General features: G+C 40.4%; 1 protein-coding gene across 1 annotated transcript in view; it reads left to right on the forward strand.

The window, feature by feature from the left end:
* The window catches only part of minar1 (membrane integral NOTCH2 associated receptor 1), a 63,897-nt gene that overhangs the window by 19,121 nt on the left and 17,016 nt on the right, over positions 1-27,760 (forward strand). Inside the window, exon 2 of the mRNA XM_060940474.1 lies at positions 25,303-25,539. Coding sequence (XP_060796457.1) covers positions 25,303-25,539 — 237 coding nt within the window. The remainder of the gene's footprint in view (positions 1-25,302; positions 25,540-27,760) is intronic.

Genomic DNA, 27,760 nt, shown 5'->3' on the forward strand with positions numbered 1-27,760 from the left:
ACTGTGGGGGAAACCGGAGCACCCGGAGGAAACCTACACGGACAGGGGGAGAACATGCAAACTCCGCACAGAAAGGCCCTTGCCGGCCACGGGGCTCAAACCCGGACCTTCTTGCTGTGAGGCGACAGTGCTAACCACTACACCACCGTGCCGCCCCTTCTCCAAACATAACGCTTCTCATTTTAACCAAAAAGTTCTATTTCGGTCTCATCCGTCCACAAAACATTTTTCCAATAACCTTCTGGCTTGTCCACATGATCTTTTGCAAACTGCAGACAAGCAGCAATGTTCTTTTTGGAGAGCAGTGGCTTTCCCCTTGCAACCCTGCCTTGCGCATCATTGTTGTTCAGTGTTCTCCTGATGGTGGACTCATGAACCTTAACATTAGCCAATGTGAGAGAGGCCTTCAGTTGCTTAGAAGTTACCCTGGGGTCTTTTGTGACCTCACCAACTATTACACGCCTTGCTCTTGTGTGATCTTTGCTGGTCGACCACTCCTGGGGAGGGTAACAATGGTCTTGTATTTCCTCCATTTGTACACAATCTGTCTGACTGTAGATTGGTGGAGTCCAAACCCTTTAGAGATGGTTTTGTAACCTTTCCCAGCCTGATGAGCATCAACAACGCTTTTTCTGAGGTCCTCAGAAATCTCCTTTGTTCGTGCCATGATACACTTCCACAAACGTGTTGTGAAGATCAGACTTTGATAGATCCCTGTTCTTTAAATAAAACAGGGTGCCCACTCACACCTGATTGTCATCCCATTGATTGAAAACACTTGACTCTAATTTCACCTTTAAATTTACTGCTAATCCTAGAGGTTCACATACTTTTGCCACTCACAGATATGTAATATTGGATCATTTTCCTCAATAAATAAATGACCAAGTAGAATATTTTTGTCTCATTTGCTTAACTGGGTTCTCTTTATCTACTTTTAGGACTTGTGTGAAAATCTGATGATGTTTTAGGTCATATTTATGCAGAAATAGAGAAAATTCTAAAGGGTTCACAAACTTTCAAGCACCACTGTACATTCAACATGGCTAAAAACCGAATAGGCCGATAAGTATAATATTTAATTGCAATTAGTTGCCAACACGAGTCACGATATAAGGTTACTAAAACCGAAAACATAATTTAATAACAACATGTTAATGAAGGAATAAAGCAAGTTTAAAAATGACTTCAGTTCTCCTTTAAAATATTACAGCAAAATATTGCTTAAAAGTACAAAATAGTTGAAAGTTGTGTCTGCTTTGACCTTGGAATATGCTAATGGATTAAACTCTCAGAATCATAAGATAAATTGCTCTCACTCTCTGGGAACACACACACACACACACACACAAAAAAAAAAAAAAGATGAGCCTAGGCTATGAAAACACTCATCAGATGTATCAAACCGTCTCTGTGATCAAATGAACTCTCAGCAGGTGTGAAGCCATGACGGAGCTGTCATCTCCAGCCTAGCTCGGAACAAAACATTCATTCCTTACTGAGCCAAAACCAAAACACAAACTGTTCCTCGAGCTCAGCTGTGTGATGTGCATGACAGGCGTACAGCCTATTAGTGCAGGCAAAGCTGGATCTGAACAAGAATGGGAGCAGGCTAATAGACAGATCAAGGAAACAAGATAGGAAATGAATCTGTTCATTATATTATTGAGTTGACACCAGAGGTCGTCATTTGGCAGACCCAGCAAAGTATGTCTACAGACTGAAGACAGTACTTTAAAAGAAAGTGTAGCAGACCAGAAAAAAAAAGTATGAACAAACTGGAAGTAGTGCCGTGATTCTAGTTGTCAAAACATGAACTAATGCTTGTGTCACACTGTCTCGTATCTTGCCACGTAAGCGGCGTGTGGGTCAAACGCCAAGAAATGAGGCATATTTTGTCCAAAATTAAAGTCCTGTGACGTACACGGCGTATGTGTGGCGTTACTGCGGCGTATCTGGGGTTTGTATGGGGTTCAAGGGACGTAAAGTTATGGCGTACTGAGGCGTATGCATGGCATACGATGCGTTGCCATGGCGTAACCATTTTGTTGGCATGGTGTTTTGTTCTTACATGTGACGTTGTTGCTGCGTACCTGCGGTGTATCTGTCATATTCACGCTGCATTCGTTGTCATTCGTCACAATCAAGAAAGCATCATGCCAGCGGAGAAGTCAGGACCCAAGAAGGGCAAGGGACGAGGGAATACATCAGCCGCATCCACCCAGCCAGCCCCGGAGCCACCTTCATCAGACACATGTCAAGTAAAGCATTCACACGGCATAATAGGTGTTTGAGCAACGTTCCTGCTGCGTCACTGCAGTGTAGCTTTCGTTTTTATGGCATACACATGACATGTGTGTGACATGTCAAAGCTGCTACATATATGCTACAGATTTTTAAGTGCAGACTTAAAAATACGCTGCACCCTGCCGTTCAAGGAGGTTGTGTTACGGATCGTAGAGTATTAGTGACATAAGTTGGCGATGCTGTGACGTTCCTTTCTTACTGTCATGTTTCCTGATATGCCGTACATACACAAGGCTGAAACGCCAATGTGTGTCACAGGCATATCACATTTTCTGGAACAAACTTAATACTCAAAGATGAATGGACAGAGAAATATGCGTTTATTCTCACAGTGTCAAATGCAAAATAGATGTGTCTTATCAGTTAATGGTGCTGGTCAAAAGTGGTAACATGAAGCACAACTACAAAATAAATTATAACTACTGTGTCTTATTTATTGGGCAGCATAGTGGTGTAGTGGTTAGCACTGTCGCTTCATGGCAAGAAGGTTCTGGATTTGAGCCCAGCGGCCGACGGGGGTCTTTCTGTGTGGAGTTTGCATGCTCTCCCCATATCTGTGTAGGTTTCCTCCAGGTGCTCCGGTTTACCCCACAGTCCAAAGACATGCAGGTTAGGCTAATTGGTGGCTCTAAATTGACCGTAGGTGTGAGTGTGAGTGTGAATGGTTGTTTGTCTCTATGTGTCAGCCCTGGCGACTTGTCCAGGATGTACCCCGCCTCTCGCCCATAGTCAGCTGGGATAGGCTCCAGCTTGTCCATGACCCTACATAGGATAAGCAATTATGGATGGATGTCTTATTTATAGTAATAAACCAATACTTAGAAGGGCACTTGGTAGAAAGCATACCTCTGCCAAGCCACATATTATCAACATCAAAATCAAGTCACTTGAACTGAGGATAGTACTAAAGCTGTACACCAAATGTCATCAAAATCCGTTCACTACTTTTTGAGTTACATTGGGAACAGACAAAAAAAAATTCTGGATCCACATACATACATATCCGGATTTGCATCAAAATCCATCAAAATGGTCAATTTCACTGGTACAGTGATAATAAAGGGTTCATTCAAAATCTAATTAATTGTTCCTTGATCCATGGCTCACCTTTCCTCAAAATTTTATCAAAATAAGTTCACTATTTTTTGGAGTTACATTCGGAGCAAACAAAATAATAATAATAATAATAATAATAATAATAATAATAATTTCAATTTATATAGCGCCTTTCTCAAAACCCAAGGTCGCTTTACAATTATAGGGGGAAAAAAAAGTCCACCAAATATAGGTCAGGATGTCATTCCAATGGTGTAGCAGCCAGAGTCCCACCAAAAGGCGCACGAAAACAAGTCCCACACCACCAGCACAGCCACCATGCCGCCGCCGGGCAACATCACTCGGAACACCATGCCAAGCACTAAAGCACTGCTGCACAGAGCGCTGGACAACCACGATGTTAAAATGAGCAACGAGCTCACTGCAGTCCATCGCTCGGAGCACAGGCCTCACCCACGGCGAACCAAGGCCTGGAGGGAACCGATGCCCAAAACTGGGTCCGGAGCTACACCGCCACTGGCGGAAACACTCAAACAAAAACAAACATCAAACAACACAAACACAAAAAAATTAATAAAAATAAATTAAAAAAAAAGGAGAGAAAATAAAATAAAAAGCTCCGGTGAGAAGCGGCAGCCAGAATGCACACGACGTACTCTCAACCGGAAACGGGCTGGGGAGGTGTGAAATGGAAGTGAAAACCTTCTCTAACAAAACTGGCGGAGGTAATTAATGGTTAAACATTAGCAGGTAACTGTTGTCAGTCATGATATTTGCTTACCCAGACCATCCATCCATCCATCCATCCATCCATTATCTGTAACCGCTTATCTTGTGCAGGGTCACGGGCAAGCTGGAGCCTATCCCAGCTGACTATGGGCAAGAGGCAGGGTACACCCTGGACAAGCCGCCAGATCATCACAGGGCTGACACATATGCCGCTTTTCCACTACCAACGCGGCTGAGCCGTGCCGTGCTGAGTTGGGCTGAGTCGAGCTGAGCGGGGCTGTTGGAGTTGCATTTCGACTACAACTGCGCTGAACCGTGCTGGCTGGAAGTGGGTGGACACATTGGGTGGAGTTAGCGAAAGTAGGTGGACGTCAGGTGATGTCGTTAGGCGGCGCAAACAGTGACATCAGTGACCTTTTAAGTGGTAGTCTCACAACCCGGAGAGTAAACAATAAACATGGAGGACATGGAGTCGTTAGTGTTGCTGGTCTTGGTGCTGTGGCTTGTTGTCGCCGACAACGCCAACAGATACTGGCAAGAGCGTATAGATGAGGCGAGGCACATAAGGCTTCAGAAATTCTCGTAATTCTTCTTCTTCCGGGTTTACGGTGTTTACAGATCCCAGCGTCCTCGCGGGGCGTGTGTGGGCATGTGAGGACACTCCTCCTCACCAATCAGTGCACAGGGGAGTGTCTCCTCACGCCCCTAGCCTCACTCAGCTCGGTTTGGCTCGCTTCAGCCCCACTCCAAAACCGTGCGAGTTTTGGGTGCTAAGCAGGGCTGAAGCGAGCTGAGTCGTGCTGTTCTTAGATAGTCGAAACGCGAGCCGTGTCGGGCTGAAGTGAGCTGAAGCGAGCTGAAGTGAGCTGAAAAAGGGTAGTGGAAAAGGGCCATTAGAGACAAACAACCATTCACACTCACATTCACACCTACGGTCAATTTAGAGCCACCAATTAACCTAACCTACATGTCTTTGGACTGTGGGGGAAACCGGAGCACCCAGAGGAAACCCACGCGGACACGGGGAGAACATGCAAACCCCACACAGAAAGGTCCTTGTTGGCCACTGGGCTTGAACCCAAGACCTTCTTGCTGTGAGGCGACAGTGCTAACCACTACACCACTGTGCTGCCCTTTTTACCCAGACCTATATACGGACAAAACATTTTATGGAACTTGACCTTTACAAATTTGACTTGAATAAGCGGCTACAGATAATGGATGGATGGATGGACTTGAATATCCCTGATGTATACATTAGAAGGTTTTGATGTCAGAACACAACACAAGATAGTGTCCCTTGAGAGATTATTTTCAATGGGTGAGATTTCCTTGGTTTGCGTAGGATTACATTGTGATAAAAGAATGTCATACACGGTATTTTGCACATGTAGAATTAGCTAGATACGCCGAGGGATACATTTGATCTTTATCATGAGAATTCACCACAACTGAGACTCTCGTTTTCTCTTTTTTAATTTTAATGTTATTTGTTCTGCAGCAGATATTGTATCTCATGATCAAGGCAGCAGTATCGTAGTCTTGAAGGCACTGTTTTAATGACTAAAAGATTGATATTCCAGGGAGATGCTGTTGGACCCTTGAGTCAAACCAACATTTTCACTGCTCAGCTCTCGGTCTGGATAACATCCTGTCTCATTATAAGCAGGGCTCTTAATGTAACCATGATACTTTGAAACCACGGGCTAGGAAAAGTTATTGGTTAATATTCCTATAACCATGCTACCAATGTAGCATGTTTCATTTATCCATTCATTCATCCATTTTCCTTAAGTAATCACCTTATTCTGGTTAGGATCACAGTGAATCCAGAGCCAGGTGGAAATACAGTACTCTCTGGGTGTCCATGTGCACACTCATTCAGACCCGAGGGCAGTTTAGCTGAGCCAATTTGCCTTCTAACGTGTTTTTCAGAGGTGGGAGGAAATTTGGAGAACCAAAAGGAAATGCACATGGACATGGAGGATATGTGAAACTCCACACAGACTATCACCTGAGCTCATGATTGCACCAGGTACCCTGGAGCTGTGAAGCAGCAACACTACCTGCTATGATGTGGTCTTTTCTTTTCTTTTCTTTTCTTTTCTTTTCTTTTCTTTTCTTTTCTTTTCTTTTCTTTTCTTACTTTTTGATTATCTCAAATGCATTAAGAAGGCAAGAAACTGCACTAATTAACTTTTGACAAGGCACACCAGTTATGCTAGCCCCCAAGCATAACTACATCATCACTTGTTTACTACAATGCATTGTGGGGGATAGCTGGGGTCGGTAGTTGAGCAATATGACGGATGTCAGTTTAATTTTAAATGAGAGCGATGTGAGAAGAGCAATTTTGCCGTGGACAATGAAATTGGTGATTTAAAGAGGTGGATAACATGTTGAAGGTTTACAGCAGGAAAATCTGAATCCAAATTAAGCTTGGTGAGAAGGTAAGAGTCTAGACTGAGTCTACCGCACCATACTACAACAACATCAAATCTCACAATGTCTTATTTCTGAGGACGTATATTGCACCAGCTAAACTTTATCAAGAAAACAAATTTATCTGAATATCGGGAATTGGCGCGGAGCAGTGCTCTCGCTGGGGATTTGTGGGCGAATGACGGTCTGAATGATAAATGAGTGATTAGTTAAATAAAACTTGATATCAGGAAACATTACAAAGAAAAAACTTTGGAAACCCGCTGATCTGCCATGTCATGTTCAGTATAAATGCATTTTCTTCAATAAATGCCGCTAGTGAGGTACACTGAACATTATACACACCCGAAAGAGAACCCTTCGTGGTTTGGGAGTTTTATCAGTCTGACAGGCTCGTTTGGCTGCCGAGTGTTTCACCACGTTGAGAGGCAAAGGCCAAAGAATGCTTTTTTTGTTTTACAGGCTTTGGAATATCACTAGTTTCAGATGATGAACAGTGTTGATTGTTATAATCTTCTATAACCGAAGGCCATTCCGTAGACCATGGAAATATTGCTGGGTCACAGTTTAAGTACGTCTTTTTCCCACCAGAGAAATGTAAGCTACAAAACATTTGTCCATTTTGATTTAGTTCGAAGGTTTTTGTTGCGGATTAAACTTATCCATTTCTTTCTTCTCGTTGACTGGCAGCTGATAAAAGCTCAAATTAGGTGTTCTCCTTGTTGTGGAGACACAGTAAAGGCCTCTGCATGCTCTTGCGACAAGGCTTTCACAGATAGCTTTTCGCAGACAGTTGTAATTTATCGTTGAGCGGGGAGTAATAGGCGTGCGCGATGTTATTCACCGCCACAACGCAAGGGGGCACGAAGTCACGAAATCGCTAGGAGTAGTTGGTGGGTGTGGTTAGTGGAGTGTTTATCCTCCGGTTACTTATAATGACTAGAACTGGAGTCGTATAGATGTACGTACTTCCTCACTTCCTCGATCAACCGCTCTTCGTGCTGCTCCATCTTCGCTCCTGTTTTTAAAAATGGCGGTCGTGAAAACAAACCAAACCGGGAAAGTAGGGAAGCGGAAGTGCGTGTACAGCGGATGTAGAGTGGACCAATCAGAGCCCTCTTGTCTGCGACGCTGTCTGCGAGGCTTCTACGGTGGTCACAATTTTTGGGAGGTGCGCGCAGAGCGTCTGCGAAGGTGGGGGGGCTACGCAGACACTGTCTGCGACGCTATCTGCGAGGACTGGGTTGTCAGCATAAATTGGCCTTAAGGCACATAGCAATTCACTTTAGGCATGGTTAAAACCGGTTAGACAGAACAATGCAGTGTTTAACAAAGGCAAAAGTAAACAATACGGCGGAGCTAACCCTGGGTATTGCCCATAATACATTGCGGTAAACAAACAATGACGTAGTTATGGGTTAGGGTTATTGAAAAGCATTCCAGGTGACTACCTCATGAAGCTGGTTAAGATAATGTCAATAGTGTGCAAAGCACCATCAAGGTTAAATGCTGTCTACTTTGAAGAATCTAAAATATGAAACATATTTTGTTTTGGTTTTTTAACATTTTCTTGTTTACCACATAATTCCGTATATGTTCAATTGTGTTATTTCATAGTTCTGATATCTTTGGTATTATTCAACAATGCAGAAAATAGTCAAAATACAAAAAAACCTATGAATGAGTAGGTGCGTCTAAACATTTGAATGGTACTGTACGTACATACATACCTGTACATACTTTATATATTTAAATAAATACCAGGATACTGCTGTAATTTTACTTGTGATTACCATGATTTTAAGAAATCAAAAATATAGCACACTAAACTAGTTACTTGATCACTTTTGGGATTAACTCTACAGCTTGAAAGTGAAGACAGACATGCAAAAGTTATTTTGCATTACAAATACAAATGATATCCTATAAACTGTGAGTGATCTCCAAGCCTCTATGCAGATAATAATCAAGCTCATTGTGTGTTCACTTCCCCAGCCATGAGGAATCTTTTAGCATATACAGTACTAAGTGACCAGAGTTAATTAATTTTCTCTAGCAGCGGTAGCACAAATTGTTACTCTCAATCAGGATCTTTTTACTTTATTAATCTTATTATTCTTCCTATTATTATTATTATTATTATTATTACTTTTTTAGGATGTATTTCTCCCTCAGTTTTCAACCAATCATCACCAAATTTAACATGAGGAGGACCTCTGGGCTGAATTAAGTTGCTATGACTTTTGGTGCTGATCTGGATCACTGATCCAGAATGATCCATGGAAAACAGGCTTTATTTCCTCACAAAGCGTCATTCTCTGTCTCTTACTGTTCCGGATCTATAGGGTACGGTGACCAGACGTCCCAGTTTGTAAGAGCTAGCACAAATTGCTGTGACTTTAGTCACAGTATCTGTCTAGATATTATTATTATTATTATTATTATTATTATCTCGCCCGGGACGGAATCCACCAGGGCTCGAGGTATTGTTTTCGGTCATCTGGTCAAGGTCATCAAAAAAGGTCAAAATTGTTTTTGTTGTGGCTACTGCCTCATATAGTGGTGCTAGCCACTATGTCATCATGCTGTAAGAATGTAACAATCGCGCATTGCGCGTGCGCATACACGTGTTCTGATTAAAATGGCCGGTGAGTGTATAAATTCGGTTCACCGTTCAAAATAAATGGACTAGACTAAAGAAACTGCTTTCAGACATATTTATGCTTATTACAGAGGGAAAGTGCGTTCCACTGAGCTCTAGCGCCAGGCCATTTCCAGGAAATAAGAGTTTCGATCATGGTGACAGCGTGTATGTCAGCCTCAGTTCGGAGGTTTCAGTTTCGAAAACTGTAAGAGGTAAGAGTAGAGTAATATAAAGTACAGACACTTGGTATATTTTACTTCTGTGATTTTAAAGTGTTCATTTTTGGATTACGCTTCATTTTTGTGGCTACTGCCTGACTGAGTAAATGTATATATGCTATATTTACTGTATGGACATGGTATCAGAAAACAATTTTATTTATAAGCAGTAGCCACATGTACCCATAGGGTACCTATTTTTTTCATGATATCTTCCTTCATATTCATCATAAGTGCTACCAGGTGAGGTTTGTTTTACCTGACAGCACTTATTATTATTATTCTCCTAACATTTTTAGGATGCTATTTCTCCCTCAGTTTTCAACCAGTCATCACCAAAGTTCACATGAAGAATACCTCTGGGCTGAATTAAGTTGCTATGACTTTTGGTGTTAATCTGGATCATCGAACTGGAATGATCCATGAAAAACGGCCTTGTTTCCAATCATTTATAACTCTGTCAATTTTCATGATTTTTCAGTCTTTTTTTTTATTTTGTTCAGCAAAATGACCTTCACCTTGACCTTCAATTGACAAAGGTCAGCTAGTGCAAATTACTGTGACTTTAGTCACAGTCTGTATCTAGTTAAAGATTTACATTTACAGCCATAACTCAATATTAACTCGCCAGTCTATCCTCACGATCTTTCAGCTTTATGAGTTTTTATTTGAAGTGACCTTTTTTTTCTGTCTCAAAACATCCAAGCTCTTAAATGTGCATATCCTTAAGGCAAATCTGTCCTGCAAAAGAAAAACAAAAAACCCTGACCTCTAAACAAGTCCACTAACTGACATCTTCAATATGCACACTCTGCAGTCTGCTTGACTCTCTGTTGCCAAACTGTCTGTAGTGCGTCATGCTGTCTTTTTTATTTCTCAAGCAAGGTGAGGCCTAGCAGGTCATTTTAACACCTCGCAGGAGCTTTAAACAAAGAATGAGTCAGCCAAAACTAACCATTCATAATGTTATATCATAGACACACTGCTTGGGTTTTATATACAGAGATGTGATACTGTGATACCAAATATATTTTTACTTAAATTTAAAAAAGAAACATTATTAGTGAACTGACATATTATTATTATTATTATTATTATTATTATTATTATTAATAATAAAAAACATGGCAAGAAGACCAGACTCTGGTACTGGTAGATAGAGAAAGAAAGCACTTCCTCTTGATTGACACTGTAATACCAGAAGATGACAGGGTTACAGAGAAGGCGGACGAGATGGAAGATAAATACCAGCCTTTGAAATTTGAAATAAAGCGGATTTGGAAAATGAATAAAGTGGAGGTTATTCCAATTGTTGTTGGAGTCCTTGGTGCAGTTACAAAAAAGATCCAAAATCGGATCTCAAAGATTGGTGTTGAAATTCGAACTGAGTTGCTCCAAAATACTGCACACTTGGGAACAGCCAGAATTTTGAGAAGAGTACGGAGTGTGAACTGCAGGAATCCTTGGGCATTTATTATGACCCGCTCCTGTATGTTAATTCTGATGACAAAAGATTAGTCTGAGTTTGAAGCAAATAATAATAACTTTACTTATATAGCATGTATACCAATAATAAATGCTTCATATATATATATATATATATATATATATATATATATATATATATATATACATTTAAAAAAAAATAATAAATAAAAATAAGCACTGTTGCCTCACAGCAAGAAGGTCCTGGGTTCGAGCCCTGCAGCCAGCAAGGGCCTTTCTGTGTGGAGTTTGCATGTTCTCCCCATGTCCGCGTGGGTTTCCTCCGGGTGCTCCGGTTTCCCCCACAGTCCAAAGACATGCAGGTTAGGTTAACTGGTGACTCTAAATTGACCGTAGGTGCGAATGTGAGTGTGAATGGTTGTTTGTCTCTGTGTCAGCCCTGCAGTGATCTGGCGACTTGTCCAGGGTGTACCCCGCCTTTCGCCCGTAGTCAGCTGGGATAGGCTCCAGCTTGCCTGCGACCCTGTAGAACAGGATAAAGCGGCTAGAGATAATGAGATGAGATGAGGGTGTTTCAAAAAATTGATATTATTTGAGATGTAAATGTCCCAGAAACTACATAGTCTAGGCAAATGAAACTGAACAGGCTTAATGTTGAGCAATATAAGATTTATTCCTCAAAATTTGAATGAGAAATTCAAAAGGTATGTGGATTCCATGAACGAGTTCACAAATTTTCAATACGCACGCCGCCTGAGACATGGCACTGAACGAAGTGGAGCTTGTAGGGTTTAAATCGCAAACATTTCCTCAGGACACGCCAAACTGTCAGAAGAATCTGGGTCTCCAGGTTTGCTCTTCTTATGGACTTCTTGGGGCTTCGCAAGAGTTTTTCACAAACCTGCTCAGCCTTCTCTTCCGATGCTGGTGGTCGTCCAGATCCTTCTGCCCTGCACAGACAGCCGTTCTCTTTGAACTTTTTGTGCCGTGTCCAAATCTGCATTGCAGTTGGTGCATTTTTAGAGAATTCTCTCATAAATGCACGCTGCACAGTCTTGTTTGACTGCTTTCGAGCGTACTTTAACACACAAAACGCTTTTTCTTTTCCAGAATGGCATTTCTGTACCTAAAAAGATCTCATCTCTTCATCTCTAGCCGCTTTATCCTGTTCTACAGGGTCGCAGGCGAGCTGGAGCCTATCCCAGCTGACTACGGGCAAAAGGCGGGGTACACCCTGGATAAGTCGCCAGGTCATCACAGGGCTGACACATAGACACAGACAACCATTCACACTCACATTCACACCTACGGTCAATTTAGAGTCACCAGTTAACCTAACCTGCATGTCTTTGGACTGTGGGGGAAACCGGAGCACCCGGAGAAAACCCACGCGGACAACATGCAGACTCCGCACAGAAAGGCCCTCGCCGGCCACAGGGCTCGAACCCGGACCTTCTTGCTGTGAGGCGACAGCGCTAACCACTACACCACCGTGCCGCCCACCTAAAAAGATAAAAACAAAAAACATTAAATTTTTACCTGTTTCCACATATGCTGTTAAAATTTGAGGTCAGTTGAATGAGAATTAGCAAAGTTATTAGATTGTGAAATTATATCAAATGTTTTTGAAAACACCCTGTATATTGCTAAAAACTAATTACAAACTTAAGCTTAAAACTAATTACAGACACTACTGTAACTAAGAGAAGTAGGCTTCTCGAAATAAGTGAGTTTTCACTTATGCAAGAAAACTTGATAAAAATGTACAACGTAAGCTGTGATGCTGCAGCGTGGAAAGGCAAGCATGAATACAAACACTCATGGCACAGAATTAAATCGAACCCTGAACGCTGCTTTATTTACATGCAGGACATTGATGGAAAATAAAATGAGGGTGAATGTGGAAAAATGTTTCTCAGCAGTGTGTGGTTCGTGTTCATGCAGCCATGAGCTGGAATGACATCCTCAGCAGCCAGCACCCGAGGAGTCATTATCAGGCAGAGGAGAGAGAGAGTGGTTAGTGGGTGGCAAAATCTTTCTCATGTCCTCCTGCACTGAGCTCTTTTCCTGTGTCCATTACTTTCTACAAGGCCCGGCATCACAGAATGTAAGATAATTAAAATGCTGCCATCTACTCACTCAGTATCTACATGTCCTCACTCCTGTATTCTCTTGACATATCACATTGAATGGACGTTTCAGCATATACCGGTAGTTTTTAACAATCTTTCTCTAATCTTGTTCAATGCTGTCATTTATAACTCATTAGCGGTTCAACATTATTAAAGCTAGACGGCCTTTCGATTTCATAAAATCGGTGAAATTTAGTTCCTTCTGAAATTTGGTCATTGTGATATATGTTTATTTCTGTAGTATTTCACAAAATATCAGGCCATTCTGTGGCTGGGAAGTTATCTAATTTGAAGGGATTCCTGAGCAAATAATGTGCATGAAATCGCTCGCGTCGCGCAGTCAAGCAGACAGAGGAAGTCTGTTTGCGCATGCGCAGGTTTACCTTAACCATGCACTGATGGTTACATCATTCTGTCGCTAAACGAACAGTTGATCACACCGAGGTGCTCACTGACCACCGATATTTATTAGTTTGGTCCTGCGTTTCCTTCACAACATAACGTCTTTTCTTCTCGCTTTCTGTTACTGTAGTCGGTCTTTCACGTTTCATTCGCACACTCACGTCCTCCATTTTTCTCTCCTGTTTCAAATTTGTATCCCACAATGCCTTGTGCGAACAGGGAAAGCTCACCATGTGATGCATGACACAGTATCTTGAATTGGTTTATGTTGAAGCAGGAAAAAATAGCCAAGAATTTAGGGCCACGTGGCCCTAAATTCATTAATTGTTCAAATTTTTTTTATAATAAAATTGGAAGTCTGTGATTTGAATTCAGTAGCTTTCGGTCCACTAAATAAAAACAATTGAGTGTCAGGGAAAATTATTTTTATGACCTACACTTGAAAAATCTGAAAGGCAGTCTACCTTTAATGTTAGATGCCAATCAGTCTGTCAGGTCCTTAGTGTCTCTTTTACAGGTCTCCATGTAAAAGACTGTCAGATACTGTATTTGCCTCCTGAAATCAATCAATATTTGTTTTTAAGTCCATCGATTCCCTTTTATGTGGACTTGTGCATCACTTTAGGTGGCAGTTCCACAATAAAATGAGAAGAAGGAAAAGCGGAAAAAGGAAAAGAAGGTCCTACCATTTTACAAAGCATCTTTATCATGAAATCCAGATTCTGTGAATATGCAACTTAGAAACACTCTTTACCTTATATAGTCATTAAATTAAGAAGAAATGCCCCTGTATGAAAGGAGGGTGGGCTGGTCTGTGCATAGCCCAAGGTGGTGCAAATTGCAGACTTGATATTACTGAAAGAGTTAGCATATGCTGCGCTGGGGGGGATGGATATTTAGAGACTGGTATGATTTTTTTATTTTTATTTTTTAAAAAATTTTTTGAGGATGAAAGCTGGCTTATAAATAGGTTCCATTTGCCATGGCATCTTGTCTTAATGTTGTGCAGCACTTTAGAGCCAGCACGAGTTCATCTGATAGAAAGATCCTGTGCCATTCTTGAATGTCCAAGTTTTGTCAGTGCTTTGATTTCTTGATACTGGCACATTTCAAAGAGACAGATCTGGGATGTCTCAACCTACAATGAGTCTTATACTCCCATACTCCCTACTGTGCTGTGTGCCATCATCCAGCATGTTCCCAAATACATCACATATCAGCTCTTCCAGCCCAAAACGAAAACCCTAGCTAGGACATGGCTGCTGCACATTCTGGAATTCAGTAAATGGGACAATTTCAGACATCAGATTAATTTACATAGCAAACTTTATTTTCACCTATTCACATTGCCACTGTTTGCTTTATAATTAAACTCATGTCTCTTAGGGTTGCTGCAATGTCCTCCACTGCTCTGAGCATAGCATCCTGCTTTTCCAAGACAGCATCGGTCAGGACTTTTGGACGCTTAGGGCCGCTCAGGGACTTTGCGCTTTCTGCTTTGCCTTTTTTGGAGTTTTGTGAGCATCACTAAACACAATTAACTGTGCTGTTAGAGTTGAATACTATTTATCATTTAAATATGCAGAAAATCAGCATTTCTGAAGCTTTAATAAATCCAGCAGAATTTTGTTTGGATTGGTTCACACAAACATTTACACATAACTTTATGAAAAGATTAATAAATGAGGCCCATTGCTGTATAATATGAAGTGGGGACACTTTCTGTGAGAAGACCTTTATTTAACATTTAGGGAAGGAGTCTCGGGTATCAGCGCTCTGTAATGATCAGTAGGTTTTGCACCACAGGAGAGTTGACAGGACAGAGTCTTAAGGGGAGAAACTTATGTCTTCAGCAAACTACATTTTTGTCTTATTAACTTCAAGAGACAGAAAAATAGGAGAGGCTGGTGAGGGCATGACTAAATATAGATGATATAACGTAAGGGATAATAATCAAATATACCATGCACTGAGAGGCTTCGGCTGAAATTATAGATTCTCTGACATGACTGGCATAGTACAATTTTGTGAGGGGTGCAGCCCTGAAGAAAATAGTGCTATGCTAGTCACCGAAGAGAATCCATAATTTCAGCTGAAGCCTCTCAGTGCATGGTATATTTGATTTATGTCCCTCATCAAAAAATTCCAAACTAAAACTGTTAACGTTTAACTTTCGTCTGTGAGATTGAATCTCAGCATAAACTCACGTTTGTTGTTTACGTCAGAACAACCTTCAACCTACGCATATGCAATGTACCATGCTATCGCTTTTTTAACCTTTTTTTTACATTTATTTATTTTACCATGCTATTGCCTGCCTCACTAGGCATGCTATGATACAGTATGTAGATCTACACACACAGAAATGCTCGCAGAGCCACAGCTGTGACTCTAGTCGGTTACTAAACCGTTATTTCTGGTATTTGAAAAAGAGACCAAGCAGTACATAAAAACAGTTACTGACTCATAAAACCAGAAAGCTGTTAAAGCAATTGATTTGTGTGGTTATTTTAATGTGTTCAGTTGAAGATCCCCCTGGCTGAAATGTTAGTGTTTTTGTTTTGATTGTATTAATGACTTCTATTTTTGTCTGTCTTTATTGTGAAAAAAAAAAGACCTGAGTTGGCCGTTCAGCTTGAAATTGTGACGTCAGTTCATGGCATATCCAGGATATACTATGACTGACTCACACCATGTCCATTTTTTTTTTTGGACATCACAAGATATATTGCTTAATCAGTGGTGGAACTATTTTATGTCACGTGAGCCATCCTTGGCCAATCCCTGCACAGGAATTTTTTGATGAGGGATATAATAGGAGCTAACTCATCTAGGGGACATTCCACAACATTAAATGTAATTATATATATATATATATATATATATATATATATATATATATATATATATATATATATATATATATATCAGGGCTCGAAATTCGCGGTGGTCCGGTCGCCCAAGGCGACTTAATTTTTCATTTGGCGGGTAATTCCTGTCACTAGCCAGCCCGGCTGGCTGGTTGAAAATAAAAAATATATATGAAGCGAAGATTCAGACACACCGTCAACTAAAGCCGCCACATATTAAGCGCGTGTCGTATCTGTGTTAATTGATGTGTTTATCGGCAGGACGGAAACTACCGAAGAATTGCGAATCATATCGTGTACGAGTCAGGCTGTCGGTTTTTCACTACTGCGCATGCATATAACGCATCTCGTTGAATATCGCGGTAATCACGTGTAGTATTGGACCAGGTGGGTGGAGCACAGAAGCACGGCAGGCCAGAACTGAGTTCTCAATGAACTATTTATTGCTAGCTTTTCAGCCTTTTATCACTTCCCAGCCTGTGCGCGCACGCGCGCACACACACACACACACACACACACACACACACACACACACACACACACACACACACGTGTTCTGGTTGGGGAGAGAGAGCTCCCTTTCTCTGCTCTCCTCTCCTTTTAAAGGGCGCGGTCACTGGGGAAGATACACAAACACAGGTTAATCCCCATCAGGTGCAATGATTCCACCACTTACCCTCCCTGACTCCGCCCTTCATTCACAGACTGCCACTTGGCCACACCCCCGCTGCCACATCACGTTATCAAATTCAATAGATGTGGCCACATTATCGCCCATTTAAACACGTGTTTTTGTTGTTGTTTACATCTACATCTGCCAAAGCTACGTTGCGATGTGGGATTTTCTGAAAGGTGTACAGAAACCACCAGAGATGGGGACAAAGCAACCTCGGTCTGAAGAGGAGAAACGACAAAGGACTTACAAGCAAACGTGGGAGCAGGGTAGGCCTTGGCTGCGATATGATTTTTATGGAATAATTAATTTTTTTCAAGTTGATTCCTAGTCAATATGAAGCTCCTAATGCTTTCTCTCTCATAAATGGTTAAATACAGAAAGAATGTTGGACATATTTTGGGTGCAATAGTCATGGTAGTAAGTATATTTGCTTTCAATACTCATACACCAAGTTGCCCAATATATTATTATTTGTTGATATTATGGTGCTCTGTGTTGTTCTCATTTATGTATGTATCAAAATACTCGGGTCTTGAAATAAATGCACATTAGTCATGAACAATGGTAACTACTCTCTTTTGCGTTATTTTTGACAGAAGTAAAATTCATACATGAACAAATTTTGGCTAGTTGATTTTCTGTTTGGCTAGTTACTTTGGAAGGTAACTAGTCCGGCTGGCTGGTGAAGAAAAAAAATGAATTTCGAGCCCTGCATATATATATATATATATATATATATATATAGTTTAAAAGTGTGATGTGTGGTTCATTGATAAATAAAAAATGCAATAGTTGGCAAATCTCTGTAGTAGAAGGGGAATAAAACACTTTGGGACATGTTCTTATAGGGGGAAAAAATCAATTTCAGGGTGGTCACTTAACGCACTATTAGATTGTGGATTGTTTACCTATAATAGCACACCCCATAATGTTTTATTCCTGGCATATTCCAGACATCCGCTCAACTTCTTATTAATACTTAGTCTGAGGCTATGCTCTATGGCTTTTACTACCTTTGTATTTTGCTTTATGTTCATTTCGACTAAAAGCTGCTCTTCAATAAAGCAAGCCATTTTTGCATTCATTTTAAACCATCTGCTTGTCAGTGTCCTTTATATGTCACAATTTTTGTCCTATCTTCATAAGATGAAGCCAGCTGCTGCTGGCTATCTACTTTGTAATTTGTGTTCTGCTCCTTTCCAACATCCATCATTTTTATCTTTGCCATGCATCACCCATCATGTCTGGCATGCTTGTTTACAAGCTAACAATTCATCCACAACCATCAAGGTTGTGGTTTTCACCATTTAAACCAAGAAGATAGTGTTGATCAAACCCAGGGACCAACTGGACATCACATCCATTGTCTTTAAGCAGAAAGGAGAGAAAGGCATAAAATGAATCCAGACTTGATTGTCAATATACATATAAATGTGTGATATGTATAATCACTTGCTTAACTGATTGCATCACAGTCTGACTAATTGCTTTTGTTCTAATATCCCAGCTTGGAAGTTGGAGTATGCAACCCTGGAAGCTTGCTCAACTGTGGCGGCTTGAAAATGCTGAGACTCTTTTTCAACCATCTGCTCAACAGCCCAAAACCTTAACCATTGAAACATCACTGCCCCTCTAAGCACTTATCCAAAGCTGTGTACATAAGCTTCAGCCCCACAAGCCTAAGCTTATGAGTCTTATTCTCTACCAGCTTGCATACTGTGACATTCTATTGACCATATCTATTGAATAGGGCTTGATATTGAATAGTGCTTAAGTTGTGTCTGAAAAATAGTATAGAATTAGAACAGAATATCGTGTAATGCATTTAACAGTACAGATCACTTCCAAGCAGCTTTGCAAACATCAGGTTAAGTGACTTAGCTCTTGCTGAGCAAGCCAAGCATTAGCTGCAGAGACAACCCTCATAGAATAAAGGTAGATGAAAGAAGAAAGCATGGAAGGAACTCAGAACGAACAGTTATTCTCCTCCGATAACTTCAAGTCAATCATGTTTGGCACATACTGTATTTGTCTTAAAAGTTCTATACAAATAAATGTACATGACTTGATATACAGTATTGTGCAGAAGTCTTAAGCAAATGTAAAGAAATGCCGTAGACCAAAAATGGCTTAAAAACAATGAAATGAAATGTTTCAACAATAAAAAAACATACTATAAAACAGCAGTAAGCCATAATAAATGAATCATAGTCAATGTTTGGTGTGAGACTACCCTTTGCTTTTAAAAAAATAGTCTCAGGTACAATGAGTGCAGTTTTATAAGGAAATGAGCTGTAGGTTTTACTGAGCATCTTGCAGAAGCAGCCACAGTTCATCTGGAAACTTTGTCACATTTGCTTCGTAATTTTGCGCCAAAATCCAGTAGCCTTCATTATGTTTTCTTTTTTAATCTGAAAAGTGCTCTGTTATGTAATATGCTGCTCAGATACAAACTTTTTTCTGTAATATTTAATTTTGTGCTTGAAAATGAACGAATGTTTGGAACTCTAAAATCTTTTTGTACTGACTCAGTAATGTCGAAGTCATAAAATAGAAATCTATAGCAAAGTCTGCATGAAAAAAACAAGGTGTATACTGCAGGTCAGTTATAAGCAATATACAGGGTGTTTTAAAAAAATTTATATATTTTTACAATCTAATAACTTTGCCAATTCTTGTTCAGTTGACCTCAAATTAACAGCATGTGTGGAAACAGGTCAACATTTTATGTTTAATGTTTTTTGGTTTTGTCTTTTTAGGTATAGAAATGCCATTCACTGGAAAAGAAAAGCCATTTTGTATGTTAGAGTGCCGTGTCTCAGGCGGCACGCATATTGAAAATTTGTGAAATCGTTCATGGAATCTACATGCCTTTGAATTTCTCATTCAGATTTTGAGGAATAAATCTTATATTGCTCAACATTAAGCCTGTTCAGTTTCATTTGCCTAGACTATGTAGTTTCTGTAGTTTTTGAAACACCCTGTATATTGTAGGCCAAAAGTGACCAAATAATTTTCACACTTATTGAAGTTTTTATGGCATTTTGATTCTGCGCCAGTGTAATAAACCATTTCTAATACATGTTTGGGATTACAACATTGGGGCAAATGGAAACCAAAGGTACATTCTCATGCATATCATACCAGAGATCATATCGTGATACTCCTTGCCTCCTGTGGTCGGTCGCCGAGATTAAAGCCTGGTTCATACTGTACGTTGTCAGAACTCTTTCTGAGGCACACCCAAATCAAACTTTAGAAAGGAGTAGGAGGGTCTTAGCTGTCCATTAAACAAAAGGGCAGGCAGTAAACAGACATAACATGTAATTATTATTTTTTGTCTATTCAAATAAAATGGTGGTGCTTGGTGTTGCAACTGAAAAGAGGATGTTATAGTTTTTTGCGATGGCATGATCTGAGGAGGATGATACACAATTGTATCATCTAATGGGAAACATTTATTTGAAAACATGATTCGTTTTTTTCCAATTAAAAAAGAATGCTGTATCACTCTGTCTTGTCCTGTTTAAATTATCAGTGGGTAACCTATTTTAAAATGTAGTTAGCATGTTAGTTACAAGGTAATCTAAGTCCTTAAACAGTGATTTTGTTTGAAACAGCTTTGTGGCATTGACTTGAAAGAGAAAAAGCAGCATCAGGTCGACATCATTTAATTGTCAATTTCATATATTAGTTTAAACACATACAGTATTATGTTAGGAAAATGTATGTAAATTGTGTAGTGCTTGTTTCTGCTACTTGGCCAAAAAATATTTTCATTATTTCGGAGATGCTTAATATTAAAAGAGCAATGTATGGGGTGCCGAATGTAAAAATTCAGTTACAGTTTTATAGCTGACATATTTTGGATATTTTGCTCATTTTCCTTTCATTTGAAACAGAAATTCATGCAAAACAACATTATATATAATTGTTAAAAATGTGTATACACAAAAAAATCTAAATCTAAATGTTAAATGTGAAATCTAAATGTTAAATCTAAATCGGTAGCTGAGTGTAAAGCTAAATGTTTAGAAAATATGCAACTAATCTGTGTCAACGCTCTGCTCATGCCCCTTGCCATAGCCTCAGCTCACACGGCCCCGCCCACACCACTGACTGTGGATCAGTAGGTGAGACGAGGGGAAGTGACACAAACATGGCCGGTTTGCTCCCAGTAGGAGAGATTGAGCAGGCAGTTATTGCCGGTGTGCGGGCTTACTGATTTAGATTTAAATTTAACATTTAGATTTAAATTTAACATTTAGATTTCTATTTAATATTTAGATGTAACATTCACCATTTAGATTTTTATTTATTTTGTACGTATACACATTTTTTAACAATTATATATAACGTTTTACATGAATTTCTGTCTCAAATGAAAGAAAAATGAGCGAAATGTGAGGAAAGTGAGCTAAATATCCATCCATCACTGCTTATCCTGTACAGGGTCACAAACACACTGGAGCCTATCCCAGCTGACTATGGGCGAGAGGCGGGGTACACACTGGACAAGTCGCCAAATCATCACAGGGCTGATACATAGAGACAAACAACCATTCACACCTACACTCAATTTAGAGCTACCAATTAACCTAACCTGCATGTCTTTGGACTGTGGGGGAAACCTGAGCACCCGGAGGAAACCCATGCAGACACGGGGAGAACATGCAAACTCCACACAGAAAGGTCCTCGCCAACCACTGGGCTCAAACCCAGAACCTTCTTGCTGTGAAGTAACAGTGCTAACCACTACACCATTGTGCCACCATATCCAAAGTATGTCAGTTATGAAACTGTAACCGAATTTGTTCATTCAGCACCCCATAGCAATGCTTCCACCTTGCATTGGTAAATGGAGTTAAACCAATTGACTCTGACTGAACACTTTCTGTGATAAGCATTTTTGAGGATTAAGAGGAGGACAGGCAGTTCAGACACTTTGATTGCAGTTTCTAAATTGCTGCAGTCTATACTAAATATCTAAGATGTCTTTCTGGCATGCCAACAGCATTGGAAGCCTGTTTGTATGGAAATGTAGATCATGTTTTGTTTTGTTTTTTTGTCATAATCTGTCTTTAAATATACTGGGAAATCTGAGTGGGATTACTAAAGACTTACATGTGAGAATTACACTGAGAAGGAAAACAGTGTCTTCTAGACTTCTATTACTTTTTTCAACATTAGCCTGCAGTGCTAAAGTATAGAAGTAAAGATTTGACGCCAAACACATCTTAGTGACTCTTGATTTACTACAATTGGGAAAACTATGTAAATGTGATTTTAACCGAACTATTATGGAGAAGATCTCATCTCATCATCTCTAGCCGCTTTATCCTGTTCTACAGGGTCGCAGGCAAGCTGGAGCCTATCCTAGCTGACTACGGGTGAAAGGCGGGGTACACCCTGGACAAGTTGCCAGGTCATCACAGGGCTGACACATAGACACAGACAACCATTTACACTCACATTCACACCTACGCTCAATTTAGAGTCACCAGTTAACCTAACCTGCATGTCTTTGGACTGTGGGGGAAACCGGAGCACCCGGAGAAAACCCACACGGACACGGGGAGAACATGCAAACTCCACACAGAAAGGCCCTCGCCAGCCACGGGGCTCGAACCCGGACCTTCTTGCTGTGAGGCGACAGCGCTAACCACTACACCACCGTGCCGCCTCATTATGGAGAAGATCCCATACAAAATAGAAACACTATTACACCAGGGAAGAAATGTGAAATTCAATACACTAAGGTACTGCTTTTCATTTGAGACACGAGGACAACGTGCAACACAGAAAAGCAAAACCTTTGTTTCGTTGCTCTTATATCTCTGTACTTCATTGGTGAAAAACAACCGTCAGGGTACTGTTTTTTTTTTTATTTTTACCTCACCCGTGACGGAGTAAGCGGGGTGAGGTATTGTAATCAGTGCGGTTTGTTTGTTGGTCTGTTTGTCTGTCTATATGTCTGTCTGTTAACAATCTAGCGTCTAGACGGTTGCACCGATTGACTTCAAATTTTCAGGGTAGGTGGGCAATGGTCCGTAGATTGCCTGATTAAATTTTGGGGGTAATCGGGTCAAGGTCACCGAAAAGGTCAAAATCCTTTTTTTTCAATAACTTTCTTAAAATTTATCATTTTGACTTCAAGCCAAAATGTGTATCTTTCAATTCTGCTTCCTACCATATGCTTCATGATGGGGTACCTTGGACAGTCTCCATAGCGGTTAGGGGTTAAAAGTCAGGGGGGTCAAGGTCATCGGTCAAAATAACATATTTTCCATTATAACTCAAAAACAGTTGCCAATAGACAGATGTTTACTATTATGAGCATATAGGAACTCCCATATGGACTTTCATTTGGCACCATGATCTTTGACCTTGAAAGGTCAAACTCAAGGTCACAGATTTTCAGAGGGCTATAACTTGAAAACGGTTGATGGTAGACAGATGTTTACCATTATCATCTTATAGGAAGTGCTATTATGGGCTTTCATGTGGCACCATGATCTTTGACCTTGAGTGACCTTGAAAGGTCAAACTCAAGGCCATGGGTTTTCAAAGGGCTATAACTTTAAAATGGTTAATGATAGCCAGATGTTTACCATTATCAACATATAAGAAGTCCTATACGGGCTTTCAGTTGCCACCATGACCTTTGACCTTGATTGACTTTGAAATGTCAAACTCAAGGTCATGGATTTTCATAGGACTATAACCTGACAGCTGATGATTGAGAAATATTACCATTATCAACATATAGATATAAAATAAGTGCTGTCAGGCGAGGTTTGTTTTGCCTGGCAACACTTGTTTTATTTTATTTTTTAGAATTAAATGCTAACAAGTAAGTGTGTTGCAGTCATGCCACACCAAAATACAATTACTAGCACTGGTTGTGTTCATAAATAAAGATGTAATTATGTTATGCATTGTCATTATTGCCTGTAATACTCATCTTGGCTTGCAGTTATTAAGCCATGGAGAAAGTCTGGGCTGCAGTATTATACGTATCTTGAAATAGCCATACACTCCTGAGGAAGAAATATGTAGAAATAAAGTTGAGACTGTAAGGGATAATAAACAGATCATTTCTGCACGACAAACAAGACAAAAATAATTTCTGCAAGCACAGCAGTAATATTACAGAATCATGTCTCTAGGTGGGTGAACACCTACAAAGCTAAATACTTTGCTGCATTTGCTAGCATTATAGTTGATGTAGGCTACCTACAACTACTGCTGTTATTCCATTTTGCCGTGTTGTCCATCCCCAATTCTGGGACTGTAGCACTTACTGTGCTTGGAAGAAAAGGGATTTAGGAAGAGCTGAAACAGCTGAACTAGACCACTTAACTGAACACCTTGTAGGTCAAGAAGACTCTTATGCCCCTTTTCCACCAAAGCAGTTCCAGGGCTGTTTTGGGGCCAGTGCTTAGTTTGGAACTGGGTTTTCTGTTTCCACTGACAAAGAACTGGCTCTGGGGCCAGAAAAACTGGTTCCAGGCTAGCACCAGCTCTTTGCTGGGCCAGAGGAAAGAACCGCTTACGTCAGCGGGGGGGGGCGGAGTTGTTAAGACCAACAACAATAGCAAGACCGCGAAAGGTTGCCATTTTTAAATAAGCGACGAGATATCATGGATGCAGTAAAGCAGCAGTCATCCATTATTGTTGTTGTTGCTGCTTATTCTTCTTCTTCTCCGTGTTGTTGTTGCTTCGATGTTCGCGCCAAGGTTTATGCAAATGCAGCGACGTAACTGACGTATACAGTGACGTAATGATGTGGCTCCCCTTAGCAATGTAGTTTTTTTTTCTTTTTTTAAACTATGGCATTCTGAAATAGGTTAGTGTGCTGAACGATACTCTCTCTGAATGCATTATTGATATTTCCCACATTACACTATGTAAAATAAGGATAATTAAACAGTCTAATACCCCTTTTCCACCAAATCAGTTCCAGGGCTGGTTCGGGGCCAGTGCTGGTGCTGGTTCACAACTCATTCAACTTGCGAGCCAGCTGAGAAACAGTTTGCTTTTCCATAGCTCGGGAGCTATGGAAAAGCAAACTGTTTTCAGCTGGCTCGCAAGTTGAATGAGTTGTGAACCAGCACCAGCACTGGCCCCGAACCAGCCCTGGAACTGATTTGGTGGAAAAGGGGTATTAGACTGTTTAATTATCCTTATTTTACATAGTGTAATGTGGGAAATATCAATAATGCATTCAGAGAGAGTATCGTTCAGCACACTAACCTATTTCAGAATGCCATAGTTTAAAAAAAGAAAAAAAAACTACATTCTCTCTCTCTCTCTCATCATTCAACTTTCTGATCAGCTCAAGTCCATTTTTCTGATATTTTCCCTATTTATCCAATAGACAGATCGACAGTATGACCCTCACCAGGCCCACCGGTCATCCAAGGTCCCGAAGGACTCATACCTGGTGGAGCAAGTGTTCAGCCCTCACCATTTCCCCCCCTCTGTCAAGACGCATGTGAAGGGAAGTCCTCTCTACACAGACTTGCGTCCACAACGTCCACAACCCTCCTGGACCATAGAGGAATTCAAACGCAACTCAGGAGACAAGAACAAACTCAGTGTGCTGGACCTACAGGTGAGAACTTCCTGTGGGCTTTTCTACATTTTTTTTTAAACCTTCTTGGCCAGGCAGGTTGGTTTGAGCCAATCTATATGTCCCAAGTAGGTGGTAGATGTTTAGCTGCATTTTGCTATGATTGGACTTGCCTCAGAGGTTGAGATGCAAGGGAATGAAGGATGTATTGACATTGGACATTCTTTTAGGCTTACTATAGAAGGTTGCGCTGATCAATATCTTGTTGTGTCTGAAAAAAGGAATTATAGGTCATTCTGTAGGCAGAGTTGCAGTATAGAAGAACAGTTCAGAGCAGAGACATTTTTGAGCTTTAAAGAAATAGTCCAGTAGATTTCAACCTCATCTGTATCCATTACATCAGTAGGAGCATGGTTCTCAAAGAGTGGTCTGTGAAGGTTAGCCAGGGGTCCGAGATACTTGCACTTTCTTACAGTGCTGGAAATCACAGACCGTTATTATCAAAGTTTATATTTAGTATTAGGTGCCTGTAGTTATTAGCTTACCCGGCCGACAGGTTGATGAGCTTATGCCATCATGTGTGGTCCATCATTTGTCCGGCGTCATCCACATTTCACAAAAATCGCTTCTTCTCTCTCAATTCTTCACCAATTTTTATTCTTTTTGGAAGGAAGGTAGGGCTGTCTGCGATGCATATGGCTTCTACCCAAATTTGCATAATTACAATTAATAATGAAGATATGGAGTAATTAAGCCCTAATGAGCAGTTTCCACACAAATTGCTTCTTCTCACTCAATTCTTCACCGATTTTGGTTCTTTCTGGCATGAAGGTAGGGGTACCTAGGGTGGATAAAACTTCTACCCACTCCGGCTCCGTCTAGTCCAGAAGGAACAATCTAAAGTGGGCCACCTTGTGCAGTTCTACTCTCAAATATTTGAGCTAAACTGGTTGAGAATAGAACTGTGCAAGGTGGCCCACTTTAGATCGTTCCTTCTGGACTAGACGGGGCCGGTGTGAGCTGCGCCGTTATTGATGGTCTCGTTATCCTGTTTCAATAACTGTGTTCAAGCCAACCTTCAATAACTCATACACAACTAGACCTGTAAATAAAGTCAATTTAATCTCATGATATTTTAATAAAATATATTCTCTGGATGAAAGGTTAATGAATATAAAACTCTCTTGTTCCAATAAATAAATAACCTTATTGTACATTTGAGTATATTTAAGCAGTTTGATTATGTTAGTCAAATGTGGGCTGAGGGATTTTTTATGTATTATTTTTTAGACTAATTAGTCTTCCTGGCTGAAGAAAAGTCTGAGGATCCAGACTCTCACATATATCTGATTACCACTGACAAGAATTTGAAACAAAACTAGAAAATCTGTTTCCTCAAAACCAGAAGTCTAAGGGAAATTGAATTGTGCTGTGTTGATGGGATGATTTTGTTTTCCTGTTTACAAGTACATCCTCGTCTTGTGATGGTGTGATTATTTTTTTATGTGTTTCATCTATAGCACTGATCACACCACGTAGACCGACATTGTAGATGGTGAATGTCTGAAGGGAAGCATATGAATTGCCCTATGATGTGGCATCTAGAGAGTGCATTTATTGTTTGATGGACAGCTCAGAGATTCCGAAGTTGTCAGGATTGCAAAGTTGCTTTTTTCTCTGTTACCAACTAGCACAGCATTGCCACGCTTAATTTAACACTTAATTTCAGCACTGATTGGATTCTTTCCATTGGTTGGAGATGTTATTGCATCCCTCACAAGCTCCACAACAATCATTAATCCCTTGCAGTTGAGGTGGTATCTTAAGTAATTCAGTGTAATTTATTTTTTTTCCAAAACATTGTGATGTAGAAATGCAGCAATTGTTTTACAATCCTTTGTGAGTTGTTCTTAGTGAGTTAGGAGTCCTCTTGACTACTTCTTAGTTCTCCCAGACTTAGGCGCTACTTATAGCGCTAAGGGGTTTTGTGAATTACTCTTTGTCAAAAAAGTCCCAAAGGCAGGAATGACACAGCCATTATTTTTAGGAGTTTCTTGCAATTCGACAAGTTAGGAGCTAATTTTAGGGCATTGATTGAAGAAGGTCCCCCCCCCCAGTACAGGGCCCCCTGTCAAAAATCTTGCCTTTGTTAATTACACACAAAGCATGTGATACAGAAGGGTTCTAGTCTGACAATATCTGTTTACTCTTGGCCATCTTGAGAGGACTTGATAATCCTCTTGATTCTTTTAATCACTGTGTC

This window comes from Neoarius graeffei, chromosome 15 (assembly GCF_027579695.1).
Source record: "Neoarius graeffei isolate fNeoGra1 chromosome 15, fNeoGra1.pri, whole genome shotgun sequence".
NCBI classification, from domain to species: domain Eukaryota; kingdom Metazoa; phylum Chordata; class Actinopteri; order Siluriformes; family Ariidae; genus Neoarius; species Neoarius graeffei.